This window comes from Callithrix jacchus, chromosome 6 (assembly GCF_049354715.1).
Source record: "Callithrix jacchus isolate 240 chromosome 6, calJac240_pri, whole genome shotgun sequence".
In the NCBI taxonomy this organism is placed as follows: Eukaryota; Metazoa; Chordata; class Mammalia; order Primates; family Cebidae; genus Callithrix; species Callithrix jacchus.
The window spans coordinates 70041451-70061148 of NC_133507.1; the positions used below are offsets into that span (position 1 = coordinate 70041451).

The 19698-nt window shown below is 39.3% G+C and overlaps 1 protein-coding gene across 2 annotated transcripts in view; it reads left to right on the forward strand.

Annotated features, from left to right (window-relative positions):
• The window catches only part of LOC100402350 (CD302 antigen), a 171046-nt gene that overhangs the window by 107002 nt on the left and 44346 nt on the right, over positions 1-19698 (forward strand). For both annotated transcript variants that reach the window (XM_002749408.7, XM_008998828.5), the window contains exons 30-34: positions 2073-2299; positions 3812-3980; positions 15551-15700; positions 17262-17384; positions 18751-18918. In XM_002749408.7, coding sequence (XP_002749454.3) covers positions 2073-2299; positions 3812-3980; positions 15551-15700; positions 17262-17384; positions 18751-18918 — 837 coding nt within the window. The remainder of the gene's footprint in view (positions 1-2072; positions 2300-3811; positions 3981-15550; positions 15701-17261; positions 17385-18750; positions 18919-19698) is intronic.

The window sequence follows — 19698 nt, forward strand, 5'->3', positions numbered from 1 at the left end:
GCTAACTTCACAGTGCCATGGTCAATTCCGAAGACTATGTCCACCAGCAGCCTCCAGGGATTCCTTTTTATAACCTTGGAGTCCATGTAAACTTTTGAGACTTTTTAGAAACTAGTCTCTAGCCCCAATTTCTAGGCCTTCTGGTTCCGTTTTTTCCCATTCTTGCTCAGCAAAGCATCTTGTTCTCGATCAAGCTGGTCTCTTCTCTCTTCTTTGTCCCAGGCAAGTTGTACGCCCATCCTCATACTTGCACCTTTATGTTTTCCTCCTGCCAAGAAGTTTTTCAACTTCTTTCTTTCTTTCTACATCTTTAATAAACTTTCCATTTTAGGATAGCTTTACATTTACAGAAAAGTTGCAAAGATAGTACAGAGAGTTCTCATCTATCCCACAATCAATTTCCCCTATTATTGACATATTACTTTAATATGGTACATTTGTCACAACTAATAAACCAATATTGATACATTATTATTATTAATGAAAGTCCACACATTATTCAAATTTCCATAGTTTTTATTTAACATGCTTTTTCTTTCCAGGATCCCATCCAGGACCCCACCTTATCTTCAGTCATCCCTCCTCCTTAGGCTCCTCTTCGCTGGGTGGTTTCTCAGACTTTTCTTATTTCTGATGGCCTTGAAAGTTTTGAGGAACACAAGTCATGTATTTGATAGAATGTCCCTCAGTTTGGGTTGGCTGATGATTTTCTCATGATTAAACTGTGGTTATAAGTTTTAGGGGAAAGACCAAAGATGTCTCATCACTTCACATGGGCAGTATGCACTATTCTTGTGACTTATCACTGTTGACTTTAACCTTGGTCACCTGGCCCAAGGTAGTATTTGTTAGGGTCTCTGCTGTAAAGTTACCCCTTTTCCTCCTTTCCATACTGTCCTCTTTCTAAGGAAGTCACTATGTTGAGTTCACACTTACAGGGTAGAAAGTTATCCTCCACCTTCCTGTGAGGGGAGTATCTACACGAATTACTTGAAATTCTACTGCACAAGATACTTGTCTGCTTTCTTCCATTTTTCTTTCCCTTTTTTTTTTTTTTTTTTTTTGAGATGGAGTTTCACTCTGTTGCCCAGGCTGGTGTGCAGTAGTGTCATCTCAGCTCACTGCAACCTCTCCCTCCTGGATCCCAGCTATTCTCCTCAGCCTCCCAAGTAGCTGGGATTACAGGTGCACACCAACATGCTTGGCTAATTTTTTGTATTTTTAGTAGAGACAGGGTTTCATCATGTTGGCCAGGCTGGTCTCAAATTCCTGACCTCAGATGATCCCCCCCACCTCAGCCTCCCAAAATGCTGGGATTACAGGCATGAGCCACCTGTCCCCAATTTTTAAATTTATTCAGTCATTTATACCCTCATCATTGTGGTTTTGTTGTTATTTGTTTATTTGTTTGTAGCACTTCCATACTTTTTCCTTCTTTTTATTCTTAATTTCCTCCAATCCTCTGCATCTAGTATAGATTCATGGTTATTTATTTTATACTTTGGATTATCATCTAACGTACTGCGTTCTGTAATATTTTGCTCGAGTCTTTCCAGCTTTGACCATTGGGAGCTCTTTCACTTGGCTTTCATGGCCTTTAAAATATCCTCATCATTGTGGCTTTGTTGTTTGTGTTTGTTTTAAACACTTCCTTACTTTTTGTTACCTTATTTCTTTTTAGTCTTAATTTCACCTAACCCTTGAGACCTGGTTTGTCAAGCAGTCTTCCTGACTCCTCTCATTCAAATGAGTCTCTACTCAATTTCATATACCCTACTGGTTAACAGTTTTGCTATCATTTCAGCCATTGTTGTTTCTTTCCCCAACTAATACATGAGCTCCTTAAATAAAAAAAACGATGTTTATGCCTTTTTAAAATAGACCAATTGGAGATCTTTAAGAGCTTAAGATATGTGTCATTGCAATAAGAAAAATAAAATATACATTTGACCTCCCTTATTAATAAGAAATCCAATTTTATTTCACTATTGAAATGATTGCATGTTGTCTTATCCAAAAGGTATATTTGAAATAATTTAAATTTTAATCACCAGTGCTTTTAATTATTATAGTTGACTACAAAGAAGAATATAATACTACACTGCCACAGTTTATGCTATATGAAGATGGTATTTATAGTGTTATTCAAAAAAAGGTAACATGGTATGAAGCGTTAAACATGTGTTCTCAAAGTGGAGGCTATTTGGCAAGTGTTCACGACCAAAATGGCCAGCTCTTTCTGGAAGATATTGTAAAACGTGATGGATTTCCACTCTGGCTTGGGCTCTCCAGTCATGATGTAAGTCTTGCTTCGTTTTCCAGAAGCTTTTCAAATCTGCTATTTTGAGGGTTAGAAACTTGAGCATAAAGTATTAATACAAAGTGCAATATTAGATTAAGTACTGGAACTCCATTTGCATAGCATAGTGCTTTCTTACCTTTTACAACACAGAACAAATAGAAAAATTTTACTGTAGAATGCACTAGGGCAAATGATCAGGCCATGCCAAGGGCCCAGTGAATGAATATCTCAACAACACCTCTATAGCCTATCTGGAACAGACAAATTGGAAAGCTGGTGAAAATGAAACCACATAGAATCAGAAACCTCTGAGTTTCAGTACAAATAGTGGATCTTCCATTTATGTGCTGGGTGATCATGAGCAAGTTATTTAATCTTTGCAACCTTATTTCCTCATGTAGAAAATCAGGGTAATAATAATTTCATTGAGATTTTAACACAAAAGTTTATACTTCTCCACGTGGTTAGGACTAATAAATGTATACTTTCTTCCTACTTTTCCTCTAGAAAATTATACTGCTTAAGATTAATTATGCTAGTAAACACATATGTGCCACTATTTGAATCATATTACTTATTTACGTACTAATAATGAGGTCTTGTATACAAAAAATTGTCATCTATTGAGACTATAGTTGTAGTTCTAATTTAAATAATCTTTAGAACAAAGTAGGGAAGATTTTTTTAAAAAGAATAGCAAGATTAGGGCTGGGCATGGTGGCTCATGCCTGTAATCCCATCACTTTGGGAGGCCAAGGTGGGTGGATCACAAGATCAAGAGATCGAGACCATTCTGGCCAACATGGTGAAACCGCGTCTCTACTAAAAATACAAAAATTACCTGGGCATGATGGCACACACTACTTGGGAGGCTGAGGCAGGAGAATCGCTTGAGCCCGGGTGGTGGAGGATGCAGTGAGCCAAGATTGCGCCACTGCACTCCAGCATGGCAACAGAGCGAGACTCTGTCTCAGAAAAAAAAAAAAAAGAATAACAAGATTATAAATTCAAGGAAAAATAAAAGATAGTCTTCCCATTTTGAGTTTCTTGGGAAGTGTTTATCTTTTCTAGACCCCTGCTGCTTAGTGGCCTCTGTAATGTGAAAAATGTAGCCAGAGACAAAGCACAAAACTATAAAACATAAAAAACAGTATTCAGAACAATATGAAGGTGGGGATTGTAAATCTGTAATTGTGACAAATGGATGCCATTTGCATGTTGTTTAACTTCAAGTGTTATGTAAACTCATCCTTAAAAATAAATCTAGAGACAAGGTATAATAACTCTGTCTCTAAGTTTAAAGTCTTCCATAAACTGTGTCAGAGCAAATGTTCCACATCAGTGCATTGGAATTAAAGCTCTGATTTTAAAGTAGGTTCAGACCTATAATACTATAAGCAAAGAAGTAATATTCCATTATAATATTTCTTAAAGTATATATGTTGTTGTTTGTATTCTTTTTGAAGTCATACATCTGGGTTAGGGTTATCTCTATTCTTCTTAAAACAGGGAAGTGAATCAAGTTTTGAATGGTCTGATGGTAGCACATTTGACTACATCCCGTGGAAAGGCCAAACATCTCCTGGAAATTGTCTTTTCTTGGAACCAAAAGGAACTTGGAAACACGAAAAATGCACCTCTGTTAAGGATGGTGCTATTTGTTATAAACCTACAAAACGTAAGACTTGAATTTGAATAACAGTATGTTTACTAAAATGTGACATAATTCATGCACATAATTAAATTCTCAGTGGAATTTTTTATTTAAAAATTTATTCACAAATTCTGTGAAAATAATTTTGAGGCTGGGCGCAGTGGCTCACACCTGTAATCTCAGCACTTTGGGAGGCCAAGGCAGGTGGATCACAAGGTCAGGAGTTCAAGACCAGCCTGGCCATCATGGTGAAACCCTGTCTCTATTAAAAACATAAAAATTAGCCGGGTGTAGTAGCGGGCGCCTATAATCCCAGCTATTCAGGAGGCTGAGGCAGGAGAATCACTTGAATCCGGGAGGCAGAGGTTGTAGTGAGCCAATACCATGCCATTGCACTCCAGCCTGGGCAACAAAAGCAAGACTCCATCTCAGAAAAAAACAAAACAGAAAATCATTTTGATATGTTGTAAATGGAAACAAATACAGTATAACCACCCAGGGAATTTGTTCCCAAAGACTTTCATTTGTTCTGTCACCAGATAACTTCTACCCTAGAATTTGTGAATTCTAATTTCATTTAGCAATGTTTTTCAAAGGCTGAGATGCTTCTTTCAAGAAAAGGGTCCTGCAGGATATAAAGTTGGGAAATACCTCATGAGATTTACCATATTAAAGTTTCTAAGAGTTTTTTTTCTTTTCTCCCCTCATCTCCTCTTCTTTCCTTTCCTTTTCTTTTTTTGACTGGGTTTTTTGCTCTGTTGCCCAGGCTGAAGAGCAGTGGCATGAACATGGCTCATTGCAGCCTCAACCTCCTGGGCTCAAGCAGTTCTCCCACCTGAGCCTCCCAAGCTGGTCTTGAATTCCTGGGCACAAGCAATCCTCCTGTCTCAGCCTCCCAAAGTGCCAAGATTATAGCTGTGAACTCCCATGCCAGGCCAGAGGTTCTAAGAGACTTTCTATAAAAATGAAGTCTGTTTAACTTTGTGTAACCCAGCATTTTCCAAACTTATATGATCCTTAAAATTTAAGGGAAGAGCCCCTTCCATTAGAGGCTGGACTTAGGGTCACCCCAATGGATAAAGCATGAACCTTGAAGAAGATCACAAAAAAAAAACCAAACTACCAGGGGTGGCAGAGGCCTGCAGGACAAGCACGGAGGTAGTAGCGTTGGTTTCTGAAGCCTCTGGTTCTCAGTGCTGGCCATGTTTTCTGCTGTGAAGAATCTTGAATAGCACATTCAACATTTGAACAGATTCAGCAGAAGAAAATGTGAAAACTTTAGAGAAGCAGGTTAATAAAAGAAAGGGAGAATATAAAGAATGAGGAATCAGGGTACAATCAAGAACTGACTTCTCAGTTGTTAGACACAGAAAACAAATGTAACTTTTTAGAAAAACAATTGGAATACATAAGAAATAAGGCATGCAGAAGTGGAAATACCTGTAAAGAGAAACAGACTTTACAGGATGGAGAATAAGGTGACCAGACATAAGTTATGTGCTCTCCTAGGTTGAATAGTGGCTCCTCCCCAAAGATTCTTGTCCAGTCAGAACCTTAGAATGTGACTTTATTGATAAAGTCTTTGCAGATCTAGGTAGTTGAGTAGAGGACATATTGGATTATGGTGGGCCCTAAATCCAATGACTAGTGTTCTTATAAAAGGGAGATACAGATACACAGAGGGAAGAAGGCCAGGTGATGTCAAAGGCTGAGATTGCAGTGACAGAATGACAAGCAGTGACAGAGTGGCAAACCAAGCATTGTTGGCAACCACCAGAAGATGAGAGAGAGGCACGAGACAGATTCTCCATTGGAGACTCCAAGGAGAACCAATCCTAACACCCGCTTCAATTCAGACTTCTAGCCTCCAGAACTGTGAAAGCATACATTTCTGTTGTTTTAAGCTACCAATTTTATAAAACTTATTATGAAAGCCCAAGGAAACTAATGCAAGAGCTAACTTTAAAAACTGGATCTTCAAAAAACTAGAGAATAACAAGCATTAGTGAGGATGTGGAGAAAATGGAACACTTATGCATTGCTGGTAGGAATATAAAACAGTGTAACCACTGTGCAAAATGGTGTGACAATTCCTCAAAAACATATTCATAAGATGACTATGTTATCGAGCACTTCAGTATATACTCAAAACAACTGAAAGCAGGGATTCAAACAGGTGTTTGTACAACCATGTCATAGCAGGATAATTCATAACAGTCAAAAGATGAGAGCAATGCAAGTGTCCATGGATGGACAAATGGATAAGAAGCCTTAAAAAGGAAGGAAATTCGGTGAGTAGGTGCACTGACTCACACCTGTAATCCCAGCACTTTGGGAGGCTGAGGCAGTGGATCATGAGGTCAGGAGTTCAAGACTAGCCTGGCACACATGGTGAAACCCCATCTCTACTAAAAAAAATACAAAAATTACCCAGGCGTGGTGGTGTGCCCCTGTAACCCCAGCTACTCAGTAGGCTGAGACAAGAGAATCACTTGAACCTGGAAGGCAGAGGTTGCAATGAGCCAAGATCACACTGTTTGCACCCCAGCCTGGGCAGTAGAGTGAGACTCTGTCTCAAAAAAAAAAAAAAGGAAATTCTGACACATGCTGCAATATGGATGAACCTTGAAGACAATATGCTAAGTGAAATAAGCGAGTCACAAAAAGACAAATACTGTATGATTCCATTTATATGAGGTAGTACCCAGACATCAAATTTATAGAGACAGGAAGTAGAATGGCAGGTACCAGGAACGAGAAGGAGGGAATATGGGGAGTTATTGTTTAGTGGTTATAGAGTCTCAGTTTTGCAAGATGAAAAAGTTTTGAAGATGGATGGTGGTGATAGTTGTACAACAGAGTTCATTCATTTAGTGCCACAGGACTGTACACTTAAAAATGGTTAAGGCCGGATGCAGTGGATCATTCTTGTAATCTCAGCACTTTGTGGGGCTGAGACAGGTGGATGTCTTAAGCCCAGGAATTCAAGACCAGCATGGGAAACACAGTGAGACTCCATCTCTACAAAAAAATTTAAAAGTTAGCTGGACACAGTAGCACATGCCTGTAATCCCAGCTACTTGGGAAACGGAGTCAGGAAGATCTACTGCACCCAAGAATTAGAGACTGCAGCGAGCTATGATTGCACCACTGCATTGCAACCTGGGTGACAGCGTAAAACCCTGTCTCTAAAAACAAAACAAAACAAAAATGGTTAAGATAGTAAATTTTATGTTATGTGTATTTTACCACAATTAAAAAATGGATCTTTTTGAATAGGAATGTAACACACGTACCATAATGCAGGGTCTTGCAGAAAAAAACAATGAGAGTTGGAAGCAAAACATCATGAAGAACAGGAAGAAAAAAAAATGTATGCAACCCAGTTGAAGACTATACTAGAAACAAATAGACCGAAGATAAGGCATCTCCTTATGTTGCCAGTGCAAGAAGTCTTTCTCTTTTTTTTTTTTTAATTTTTTATTGCATTTTAGGTTTTGGGGTACATGTGCAGAACATGCAAGACAGTTGCATAGGTACACACATGGCAGTGTGTTTTGCTTCCTTTCTCCCTTTCACCCACATTTGGCATTTCTCCCCAGGCTATCCCTCCCCCCCTCCCCCTCCCACTGGCCCTCCCCATTTCCCCCCAATAGACCCCAGTGTTTAGTACTCTTCTCTCTGTGTCCATGTGTTCTCATTTTTCATCACCCACCTATGAGTGAGAATATGCGGTGTTTCATTTTCTGTTCTTGTGTCAGTTTGCTGAGGATGATGTTCTCCAGATTCATCCATGTCTCTACAAATGACACAAACTCATCATTTCTGATTGCTGCATAATATTCCATGGTGTATATGTGCCACATTTTTCCAATCCAGTCTATCATAAATGGGCATTTGGGTTGATTCCAGGTCTTTGCTATTGTAAACAGCGCTGCAATGAACATTCGTGTACATGTGTCCTTATAGTAGAACGACTTATAGTCTTTTGGATATATACCCAGTAATGGGATTGCTGGGTCAAATGGAATTTCTATTTCTAAGGCCTTGAGGAATCGCCACACTGTCTTCCACAGTGGTTGAACTAATTTACACTCCCACCAACAGTGGAAAAGTGTTCCTTTTTCTCCACATCCTCTCCAGCATCTGTTGTCTCCAGATTTTTTAATGATCGCCATTCTAACTGGCGTGAGATGGTATCTCAATGTGGTTTTGATTTGCATCTCTCTGATGACCAGTGACGATGAGCATTTTTTCATATGATTGTTGGCCTCATATATGTCTTCTTTCGTAAAGTGTCTGTTCATATCCTTTGCCCACTTTTGAACGGGCTTGTTTGTTTTTTTCCTGTAAATCTGTTTGAGTTCTTTGTAAATTCTGGATATCAGCCCTTTGTCAGATGGGTAAACTGCAAACATTTTTTCCCATTCTGTTGGTTGCCAATTCACTCTAATGACTGTTTCTTTTTCCATGCAGAAGCTGTGGAGTTTCATTAGGTCCCATTTGTCTATTTTGGCTTTTGCTGCCAATGCTTTTGGTGTTTTGTTCATGAAGTCCTTGCCTACTCCTATGTCCTGGATAGTTTTGCCTAAATTTCCTTCTAGGGTTTTTATTGTGCCAGGTCTTATGTTTAAGTCTTTAATCCATCTGGAGTTAATTTTAGTGTAAGGTATCAGGAAGGGGTCCAGTTTCTGCTTTCTGCACATGGCTAGCCAGTTTTCCCAACACCATTTGTTGAACAGGGAATCCTTTCTCCATTGCTTGTTTTTGACAGGTTTATCAAAGATTGTATGGTTGTAGATATGTTGTATTGCCTCTGTTGCCTCTGTTCTGTTCCATTGGTCTATATCTCTGTTTTGGTACCAGTACCATGCTGTTTTGATTACTGTAGCCTTGTAGTATAGTTTGAAATCCGGTAGTGTGATGCCCCCCGCTGTGTTCTTTTTGCTTAGAATTGACTTGGGTATGCGGGCTCTCTTTTGGTTCCATATGACGTTCATGGTGGTTTTCTCCAGTTCTGTGAAGAAAGTCAATGGTAGCTTGATGGGTATAGCATTGATTCTGTAAATTACTTTGGGCAGTATAGCCATTTTTATGATATTAATTCTTCCTAACCATGAACATGGAATGTTTCTCCATCTGTTTTTGTCCTCTCTGATTTCGTTGAGCAGTGGTTTGTAGTTTTCCTTGAAGAGGTCCCTTACATTCCTTGTGAGTTGTATTCCAAGGTATTTTATTCTTTTTGTAGCAATTGTGAATGGCAGTTCGTTCTTGATTTGGCTTTCTTTAAGTCGGTTTTTGGTGTAGAGGAAGGCTTGTGATTTTTGCACATTGATTTTATATCCTGAGACTTTGCTGAAGTTGCTTATCAGTTTCAGGAGTTTTTGGGCTGAGGCAATGGGGTCTTCTAGGTATACTATCATGTCGTCTGCAAATAGAGACAATTTGGCTTCCACCTTTCCTATTTGAATACCCTTTATTTCTTTTTCTTGCCTGATTGCTCTGGCTAGAACTTCCAGTACTATATTGAATAGGAGTGGTGAAAGAGGGCATCCTTGTCTAGTGCCAGATTTCAAAGGGAATGCTTCCAGTTTTTGCCCATTCAGTATGATATTGGCTGTTGGTTTGTCATAAATAGCTTTTATTACTTTGAGATACGTTCCATCGATACCGAGTTTATTGAGGGTTTTTAGCATAAAGGGCTGTTGAATTTTGTCAAATGCCTTCTCTGCGTCAGTTGAGATAATCATGTGGTTTTTGTTTATGGTTCTGTTTATGTGGTGAATTACGTTTATAGACTTGCGTATGTTGAACCAGCCTTGCATCCCCGGGATAAATCCTGCTTGATCATGATGAATAAGTTTCTTGATTTGCTGTTGCAATCAGCTTGCCAATATTTTATTGAAGATTTTTGCATCTATGTTCATCATGGATATTGTCCTGAAGTTTTCTTTCCTTGTTGGGTCTCTGCTGGGTTTTGGTATCAGGATGATATTGGTCTCATAAAATGATTTGGGAAGGATTCCTTCTTTTTGGATTATTTGGAATAGTTTCAGAAGGAATGGTACCAGCTCCTCTTTGTGTGTCTGGTAGAATTCGGCTGTGAACCCGTCTGGACTTGGGCTTTTTTTGTGTGGTAGGCTCTTAATTGCTGCCTCAACTTCTGCCCTTGTTATTGGTCTATTCATAGTTTCAGCTTCCTCCTGGTTTAGGCTTGGGAGGACACAGGAGTCCAGGAATTTATCCATTTCTTCCAGGTTTGCTAGCTTATGTGCGTAGAGTTGTTTGTAATATTCCTTTATGATGGTTTGAATTTCTGTGGAATCAGTGGTGATTTCCCCTTTATCATTTTTTATCGCATCTATTTGGTTGTTCTCTCTTTTCTTTTAAATCAATCTAGCTAGTGGTCTGTCTATTTTGTTGATCTTTTCAAAAAACCAGCTCTTGGATTTATTGATTTTTTGGAGGGTTTTTCGTGTCTCAATCTCCTTCAGCTCAGCTCTGATCTTAGTTATTTCTTGTCTTCTGCTGGGTTTTGAGTTTTTTTGATCTTGCTCCTCTAGCTCTTTCAATTTTGACGATAGGGTGTCAATTTTGGATCTCTCCATTCTTCTCATATGGGCACTTATTGCTATATACTTTCCTCTAGAGACTGCTTTAAATGTGTCCCAGAGATTCTGGCATGTTGTGTCTTCGTTCTCGTTGGTTTCGAAGAACTTCTTTGTTTCGGCCTTCATTTCGTTGTTTATCCAGTCAACATTCAAGAGCCACTTGTTCAGTTTCCATGAAGCTGTGCGGTTCTGGGTTGGTTTTTGAATTCTGAGTTCTAACTTGATTGCAGTATGGTCTGAGAGGCTGCTGGTTATGATTTCAGTTGTTTTGCATTTGTTGAGCAGTGCTTTACTTCCAATTATGTGGTCAATTTTTGAGTAGGTGTGATGTGGTGCTGAGAAGAATGTATATTCTGTGGATTTGGGGTGGAGAGTTCTGTAGATGTCTATCAGGTTTGCTTGCTCCAGGTCTAAGTTCAAGCCCTGGATATCCTTGTTGATTTTCTGTCTGTTTGATCTGTCTAATATTGACAATGGGGTGTTAAAGTCTCCCACTATAATTGTGTGGGAGTCTAAGTCTCTTTGTAAGTCTTTAGGAACTTGCCTTATGTATCTGGGTGCTCCTGTGTTGGGTCCATATATGTTTAGGATCATTAGCTCTTCTTGTTGTATCAACCCTTTTACCATTATGTAATGGCCTTCTTTGTCTCTTTTGATCTTTGTTGCTTTAAAGTCTATTTTATCAGAGATGAGAATTGCAACTCCTGCTTTCTTTTGCTCTCCATTTGCTTGGTAAATGTTCCTCCATCCCTTTATTTTGAGCCTTTGTGTATCCTTGCATGTGAGATGGGTTTCCTGGATACAGCACACTGATGAGTTTTGGATTTTTATCCAATTTGCCAGTCTGTGTCTTTTGATTGGTGCATTTAGTCCATTTACATTTAGGGTTAGTATTATTATGTGTGAATTTGATCCTGCCATTTTGATGCTAAGTGGCTGTTTTGCCCGTTAGTTGTTGTAGATTCTTCATTATGTTGATGCTCTTTAGCAATTAGTGTGATTTTGGAATGGCTGGTATTGGTTGTTCCTTTCTATGTGTAGTGCCTCTTTCAGGAGCTCTTGTAAAGCAGGCCTGGTGGTGACAAAATCTCTGAGTACTTGCTTGTTCACAAAGGATTTTATTTTTCCTTCACTTATGAAGCTCAGTTTGGCTGGATATGAAATTCTGGGTTGAAAGTTCTTTTCTTTAAGGATGTTGAATATTGGCCCCCACTCTCTTCTGGCTTGCAGAGTTTCTGCCGAGAGATCTACTGTGAGTCTGATGGGCTTCCCTTTGTGGGTGACCCGACCTTTCTCTCTGGCTGCCCTTAGTATTTTCTCCTTGATTTCAACCCTGGTGAATCTGACGATTATGTGCCTTGGGGTTGCTCTTCTTGCGGAATATCTTTGTGGTGTTCTCTGTATTTCCTGCAATTGAGTGTTGGCCTGTCTTGCTAGGTGGGGGAAATTTTCCTGGATAATGTCCTGAAGAGTATTTTCCAGCTTGGATTCATTCTCTTTGTCCCCTTCTGGTACGCCTATCAAACATAGGTTAGGTCTCTTCACATAGTCCCACATTTCTTGGAGACTTTGTTCATTCCTTTTTGCGCTTTTTTCTCTAATCTTGGTTTCTCATTTTATTTCATTTAGTTGATCTTCAACTTCTGAAAGTCTTTCTTCTGCTTGGTCAATTCAGCTATTGAAACTTGTGCATGCTTCGCGAAGTTCTCATATTGTGTTTTTCATCTCCTTTAATTCATTCATATTCCTCTCTAAGTTATCCATTCTTGTTATCATTTCCTCGAATCTTTTTTCAAGGTTCTTAGTTTCTTTGCATTGATTTGAAACATGTTCTTTTAGCTCACAAAAGTTTCTCATTATCCACCTTCTGAAGTCTAATTCCGTCATTTCGTCACAGTCATTCTCTGTCCAGCTTTGTTCCCTTGCTGATGAGGAGTTTTGGTCCTTTATAGGAGGCGAGGTGTTCTGGTTTCGGGTGTTTTCCTCCTTTTTGCGCTGGTTTCTTCCCATCTTTGTGGATTTATCCACCTGTCGTCTGTGTAGTTGTTGACTTTTTGATTGGGTCTCTGGGTGGACACCCAGATTTTTGATGATGAAGTATTTCTGTTACTTGGTTTTCCTTCTACCAGTCTAGCCCCTTCACTGTACGACTGCAGAGGTCCACTCCAGGCCCTGCTTGTCTGGGGTGCATCTGTAGCGGCTGCGGAACAGCGAGGGATGCTACCAGTTTCTTTTTCTGCTATCTTTGTCCCAGAATGATGCCTGCCAAGTGTCAGTCTTTTGGATATAGAGGGGTCAGGGAGCTGCTTGAGGAGACAGTCTTTACTTTGTAGGAACTCAAGTGCTGAGATGTGAGCTCTGATGTTCATTCAGGGCTGTTAGGCTGCTATGTTTAATTCTGCTGCAACAGAACTCATAAAAAAAGCCGTTTTTCTCTCAGCTGCTCTTTCTGAGGGGGTTGGGGCTTTATTTTTGAGTGTCCGCCGGGGTTGTCCTGCCCAGCTAGGAGGCAGTCTTGTCCTGCCGAGGCTCTGCCCTGCTGGTGTGAGGTTCGCCCTGCTTCTGCAGGCTCTGCCCTTCTGCTGCGGTCTCCGCCCTGCAGCCGCCAGCTCTGCCCTGCGGCGGAGTCTCTCTGTTGTACCAGGTTGCCTCGGCAACGGCAGGCTGCATCAGCAATGGGCGTGTACCTCAGTAGGGGCTGATTGCCTCGGTAATGGCGGACGCCCCTCCCAAACGGAGCTGCGCTTTAAGGGAACCTCCTAACAGCGAGCGTTTGGAATCACCGTTTTGTTTGTCGCACTGTGCTACCCCTAACGCTTTGTCCTGGGCTGGCTCACTGTTCAAGTCCCATTCAGTCTCAAGTTCAGCCCTCTCAGGTCTCAGGTTGCCAGTTCAACAGGGCACCCGGAACAGTGTGCTTTTGTGCGGAACTCTGTGGAGCGCCTCTGCACCCCGGCGCAGGCCACAGCCGCACCGGCTACTGGCTACACCAGTCGAGATCTCTGGCTGGCGTCCCGTGTTTGTTTTATATCTGGGAATTTCCCCGTTCTGTGGGCAAAAAAGGTCCGTCTGGAAATGCGTCCCTGACTCACCCTCTTTGCGCATCCAGCGAGAGCCTCAATCCTGGGTTGTTCTCACAGCGCCATCTTGAGTCCTCCCCTCAGAAGTCTTTTTCTTTAAAAAAAAAAAAGGTCAAACCATTCAGAAAAGTTCCCTGTCCTAACGATGCCATCATAGCCACTGTTCAACAAGTTTTGTATCAACAATTGAGCCCAGTGCAACAGCGGAGTAATCAGCAATATATCTTTGCCCAACCAACTATTTCCATAAGGCAGTAAAAACAAGAACTTACTAGTAACATTTGTTTTCAGCAGCAGCATTAGTGAGGAGTTGTGAGAAGTTTCATAGATTGTATAGATGCATTTGGCAAATGTACATTGATCTGCAGCAGCTGGGAAACTTACCCAGGAGTCCGACTGCTGAAGACTTAGTACTCAAATTGGTAGCATTTGTGGGAAGAATGGAGGCAAAGCCAAACAACCAAAGTTCAAAAAGATCATGTCTGGTTTCTAACAGAAGATAGAGAAGCAGCAGAAGGAACTAAGGGCCACTAAATACTCTCTTGATGAAGAAAGAAACAGCAGCAGCCATCCTTCTCTAATTGCAGAGACCACAAATAAGGACTCTACCAAGCAGAGATTTGGAGAAAAAACCAGGAATAGCCTTTACTTACTGAAGGACATGCAGATTATACAGAATGCATTACAAAGCAATAGTTTGGATTGAGATTTCTGACTGGTCCAGGTCAAATATTTGATTCAGATCATCTGTACCTCACTAATACGACCTTGACAATTTACTTTCCAGTTTTCATACACTCTTCTTTTGGAATTAAAAACAGGTGTTGCCGGGCGCGGTGGCTCAAGCCTGTAATCCCAGCACTTTGGGAGGCCGAGGCGGGTGGATCACAAGGTCAACAGATTGAGACCATCGTGGTCAACATGGTGAAACCCCGTTTCTACTAAAAATACAAAAAAAAAAAATTAGCTGGGCACCGTGGCGCGTGCCTGTAATCCCAGCTACTCAGAAGGCTGAGGCAGGAGAATTGCCTGAATCCAGGAGGCAGAGGTTGCGGTGAGCCGAGATCGCGCCATTGCACTCCAGCCTGGGTAACGAGAGCGAAACTCCGTCTCAAACAAACAAACAAACAAAACAACAACAACAACAACAACAACAACAAAAAACAGGTGTTAAAGGGCACAGGCTGCATTCACCAGGCTGCTTCTGTTACTTAGCACAAGTAGAAATCAATTTAAATAGAAACCAGGGTATTTTTTGAGAGCTGAGAAGCCACTCCTACTCTTTTTCTGTTTGAGTGATGTTGCGGTGCTGTTGTTTTATGCTACATAAAACAAATTAGCACTTTTTAAAAATATTTTTTAAAAGTTCTTTTTATGACTAAGTAAAACTAGATTTATTTAGATTATCAAAATAAAAAGAAATCAAAGGGGCCGGGCGCGTCGGCTCATACCTGTAATCCCAACACTTTCAGAGGCTGAGGAGGACGGATCACTTGAGGTAAGGAGTTTGAGATCAGCCTGGCCAAAATGGTGAAAACCCATCCCTCCAAAAAAAAAAAGAATCCAAGGAAAGAAATAATTTTAATTATTATTTCAGAGTAGTTTCAGGTCTGCTTGTCTTGTCTTCTTTTTCTAGTCTGTCTTTCTCGTTTTTACTTTAGTCCAAATCAGTCTTAGAAAGCTACATCATTTTCCACTTCTATTATCTAGGTTTTTTAAATGATATTCCAAAAAGTTAATTAAATTATGTATTTATAGAATGTGGGCTGTGGCCTTCTCTGGTTTGAGTTAAATGTTTCTTTACCACAAGAGCAACAGTTTGAATCAGGGACATTTAATTAGATTTTGAAAGGTGGTCAATTTTTTCTGTGCATTGTTACAACTGTGTCTAATACTTTTATAGCTAAAAAGCTGTCCCATCTTACATATTCATCAAGATGTCCCGCAGCAAAAGGGAATGAGTCACGGTGGATCCAGTACAAGGGTCACTGTTACACGTCTGATCAGGCATTGCACAGTTTTTCAGAGGCCAAAAAATTGTGTCCAGAACGTGGTGAGTTATAATTTGTTGATTTTCTTATGACTCAATAATTAATTCTTAGAATATTTCTTAAGGATATAATTTGAAGCAATAATTATATTTTTGAAAATTTTTAAAAGCATTTTCCATTTCTAATAGCACTGTAAACTAACTGCCCAGTGGTAGGGAGATGGTAAAGTATCTTATGACATAGGAACTCAATGAAATATTGGAATAGCCATTAAAAATGCCTGTAATGCCAGCACTTTGGGAGGCTGAGGTGGGTGGATCAAGAGATCGAGACCATCCTGGCCAATATGGTGAAACACCATATCTACTAAAAATTCAAAAATTAGCTGGGCGTGATGGCACGCACCTGTAGTCCCAGCTACTCAGGAGGCTGAGGCAGAAGAATCGCTTGAACCTAGGAGGTGGGGGTTGCAGTGAGCTGAGACTGTACTACTGCACTGCAGCCTGGGCAATAGAGCAAGACTCCATCTCAAAATAAATAAATAAAATAATAATAATAAATTTAAAATAATAAAATGAAAGTGGCTAAGTGAACTGTTAAGTAAAAATACAAATGACTTTAAATGGTTTTACCTATTGCTAGATGTGCTTATAAAAAGGGATTAAGAGGTAACGTTTTTGTAAAGTTGGCTAAGTAGTAAATAAAATTTAGAGTTGTTCCATTGCTTAGTTATGAATACATAAGCCTAGCCTCACCAGGATAATGAGTCAAAGCAGTATGGTTGTCCAACCATTCTGTGATAGAACTGACCCACATCCTCTGACCACTATAAAGAACAGGGCTTTCTGTCTTCAGATTTAGCTATTTTAGAAAGAATAGCAATGATTGGCTCTCCCCCATGACAAATTTAATCCATAGTCAAACTGTAAAATGACTTCTAGGGAAACTACCTAGAGTATTTCAAAGACCAAAACTTGTTTACCTGCATCCTTGGGTAGCAAATTCACCAGGTAGATGGATGGCATTTATCTAATTTATTTTGATAGCTGTTGTAGAGATACTTGACTGATTGAAAAGTCTTCTAGTTACTGGGAAATTTTGCCTGGGAACCGTTGTGCATTATACATGTATACACATAATGGGAACTGTTGTAAGCTATATGGATGTTTTGAAAGTCAGAAACCTCTTTCTCCTAAAGGAGAAGATGCAATGCTTTACTGTAAATATAGTGTGTAAGTTAAGCATTTAAGACTTGGAGGCATGAAGGTCTGAGTTCAAATCCCAGCTCCCACATATCCTGGCTAAATGACATTGGGAGGTTACATAACTCTGTCTCTTTTCTCATCTGAATAGTGAGAGAGGTCTCACAGGTAGGCAGTTCCAGGACCAAAAAAATATTGACAGATTTTGAAGAAACTCAAAATTACACGTGTTTGGAAGTGATTTTTTTAAGTACTTGTAAACTTTTGACCTAAATACCAGTTTTAAAAACTGTCTCTGTGTAAGGCTTGAGTTTATCAATGATCTTGTTCATAATATATATTTTTTTCAAATGGCTAGTTGAGAATAAACTACTTCTCTAGTTAGCATAAAGCTAATTGAGAATTTGTTTTCCTTCAACAGATCACTCTGCGACTATCGTTTCCATAAAGGATGAAGATGAGAATAAATTTGTGAGCAGACTGATGAAGGAAAATAATAATATTACCATGAGAGTTTGGCTTGGATTATCTCAACATTCTGTTGGTAAGTGAAATAATTGTATGCATGCAAAAAGAGTTCTAACTCAACCTAAATAACAAGTCAGCCTTGGTAAAGAATGTTAGGTGGTGGCTAATTTAAATGTCTCTTCTGGATAAATAAGCTAGGTCGGCTGGCGTTTCTGAATGCTTATAAATTTTGAATGAATCCTGAGTTAACATGGCAATGACGGAAACCACTAATGACACAGAAAATCATGCTTAATAATGTGGAATCATTCTAGAGGCTTATTTCTGAGATCCTTGGATCAACAGCAGGATATTTTCTTCCCTATGTCTGTGCTTTCACAAGGAACCCATGCCTTCCTTCTCTTAGAGTTCTAGTGCCTGTCACTGCATGAATTTGCAGCTTATAACTTTGTTATTCAGAAAGGTATCTTCTTGTTATACCCTTCTCTCCAATAATATTTTTACTATCAGTTAAAATTAAGTCTTAATAGTAGCCTTTAAAAGGTGTCTCAGTATTAGGTTGGCGTGAAAGTCATTGCAAGTTTTGCTATTAATTTTAATGGTAAAAATCGCAATGACTTTCACACCAACCTATAAAATTGCAGATAATTGAATAAAAAAAAATTTGTGGAAGGACTTTTCAATGTGGAGTAGTAGATACAGGGTTTGGGTGAACCTGAAACTGGTAGAAATAAATTAAGAGTACAAATATGACACAAGAGAAAGCTCTTTACACTATGCAAAGTTGAATTTTAAATTATTAAAATAAATGTGAATTCTAAAATGTTAAGTATTTGTTAAAAAAATAGGATTCAAAGTTGTCCATCTAAATTAATTCTAAATCGTGTTTATACTGTCACACAAGGTGGTGCCACTTCAGCTGGAAAGCAAAAATGGAGTCGCGGTGGGGGTGTGGGAAAAGGATGGGGGTGTGGGAGAAGGGTGGGGGTGTGGGAGAAGGGTGGGGGTGTGGGAGAAGGGTGGGGATGGAGGGCCCTGCACTCTTCCTATTCCACCAGCATATCTTTAACCATATAATTTTTAAAAATTAGAGTAGAGGAAGGATATGGGTCCTTAGAAATCTCTGCCTCACAAAATAAATGTGCAGGCATTCTGTACTTTAATCAAAACACCACATTCTCTATCCGTGTTGTCCAATATAACTTTCTACAAAGAGAGAAATGTTCTATGTCTGCACTATCCAACATAGTAGTCACTGACCACATGTGGCTACTATGAAATGTGACTAGTGCAACTGAAGGACTGATTTTTTTAATGCATTTTATTTTAAAAAGTGGCTATCATATTGGACAACACATTTCTGATGAGTTACAGGAACCCCATGCTTGTAACCTACTGGTTTAGTGGCAGTAAACATAGCTGTATTTAATTTCTTTCTTCAGACCAGTCTTGGAGTTGGTTAGATGGATCAGAAGTGACATTTTTCAAATGGGAAAATAAAAGTAAGAGAGATGTTGGAAAATGTAGCATGTTGGTAGCTTCAAATGAAACTTGGAAAAAAGTTGAATGTGAACATGGCTTTGGAAGAGTTGTCTGCAAAGTGCCTCTGGGTAAGTATGTAACCTGTCCTTAGGAAACTTTTTGCAGAGCGGGTCAGGAATTAAATATACAATCCAATCATGTACAGAATTTTGTACTTGGTCTTGAAGTACTTAGTCCTTTAAGTATATCCAGATATTTTGATTGAGTCATAGAGATTTTCCACTGAAAAATAGATTACAAGGGACAATAAACGCATGTGATGTCTAGGGCTCCAGTCTATACATAATTCTTTCCTAAGAAAAACAGAAGTTGCCAGGGTGTTAGGGAAGTCATTTTTTAAAAGATTTTCTGGAGATGTATTTTATTCTATAGTTTGATTCTATAAAAGCTTACAGGTCTATTTCTGCAGTTAATTTGCTTCCTTTCTTACTAATCCCATAAAACTCATGGTTAATTTTAAAACAATGCAAACTGGATTTCATTACTGAAAACATTCAGAGTGTCTATAAAAAATTACAACTTGAACTTACATTTCATTATGAATTGATACATAAAATTACCATGAAAATATTATATTAACTTCATTTCTGGAGAAAGAGCTCCAAAATTTTCACAGTAACATTTTTAAAGATCTCGCATAAAAATTTTGCTTCTGGTATGTAAATATTAAAGATAAAATCTCAATTCTACATATGAGTATCCATGTATACATACATTGAGTCAGTGAATAGAGTGTCTACTATATGCCATGCCCTGTTCTGCACACCAAGATGCACCTGAAAACAAGACAGATAAGGTACCTGTTCTCACACAGATTACCATCTGGTGAAGAAAGACAGATAAGTAAA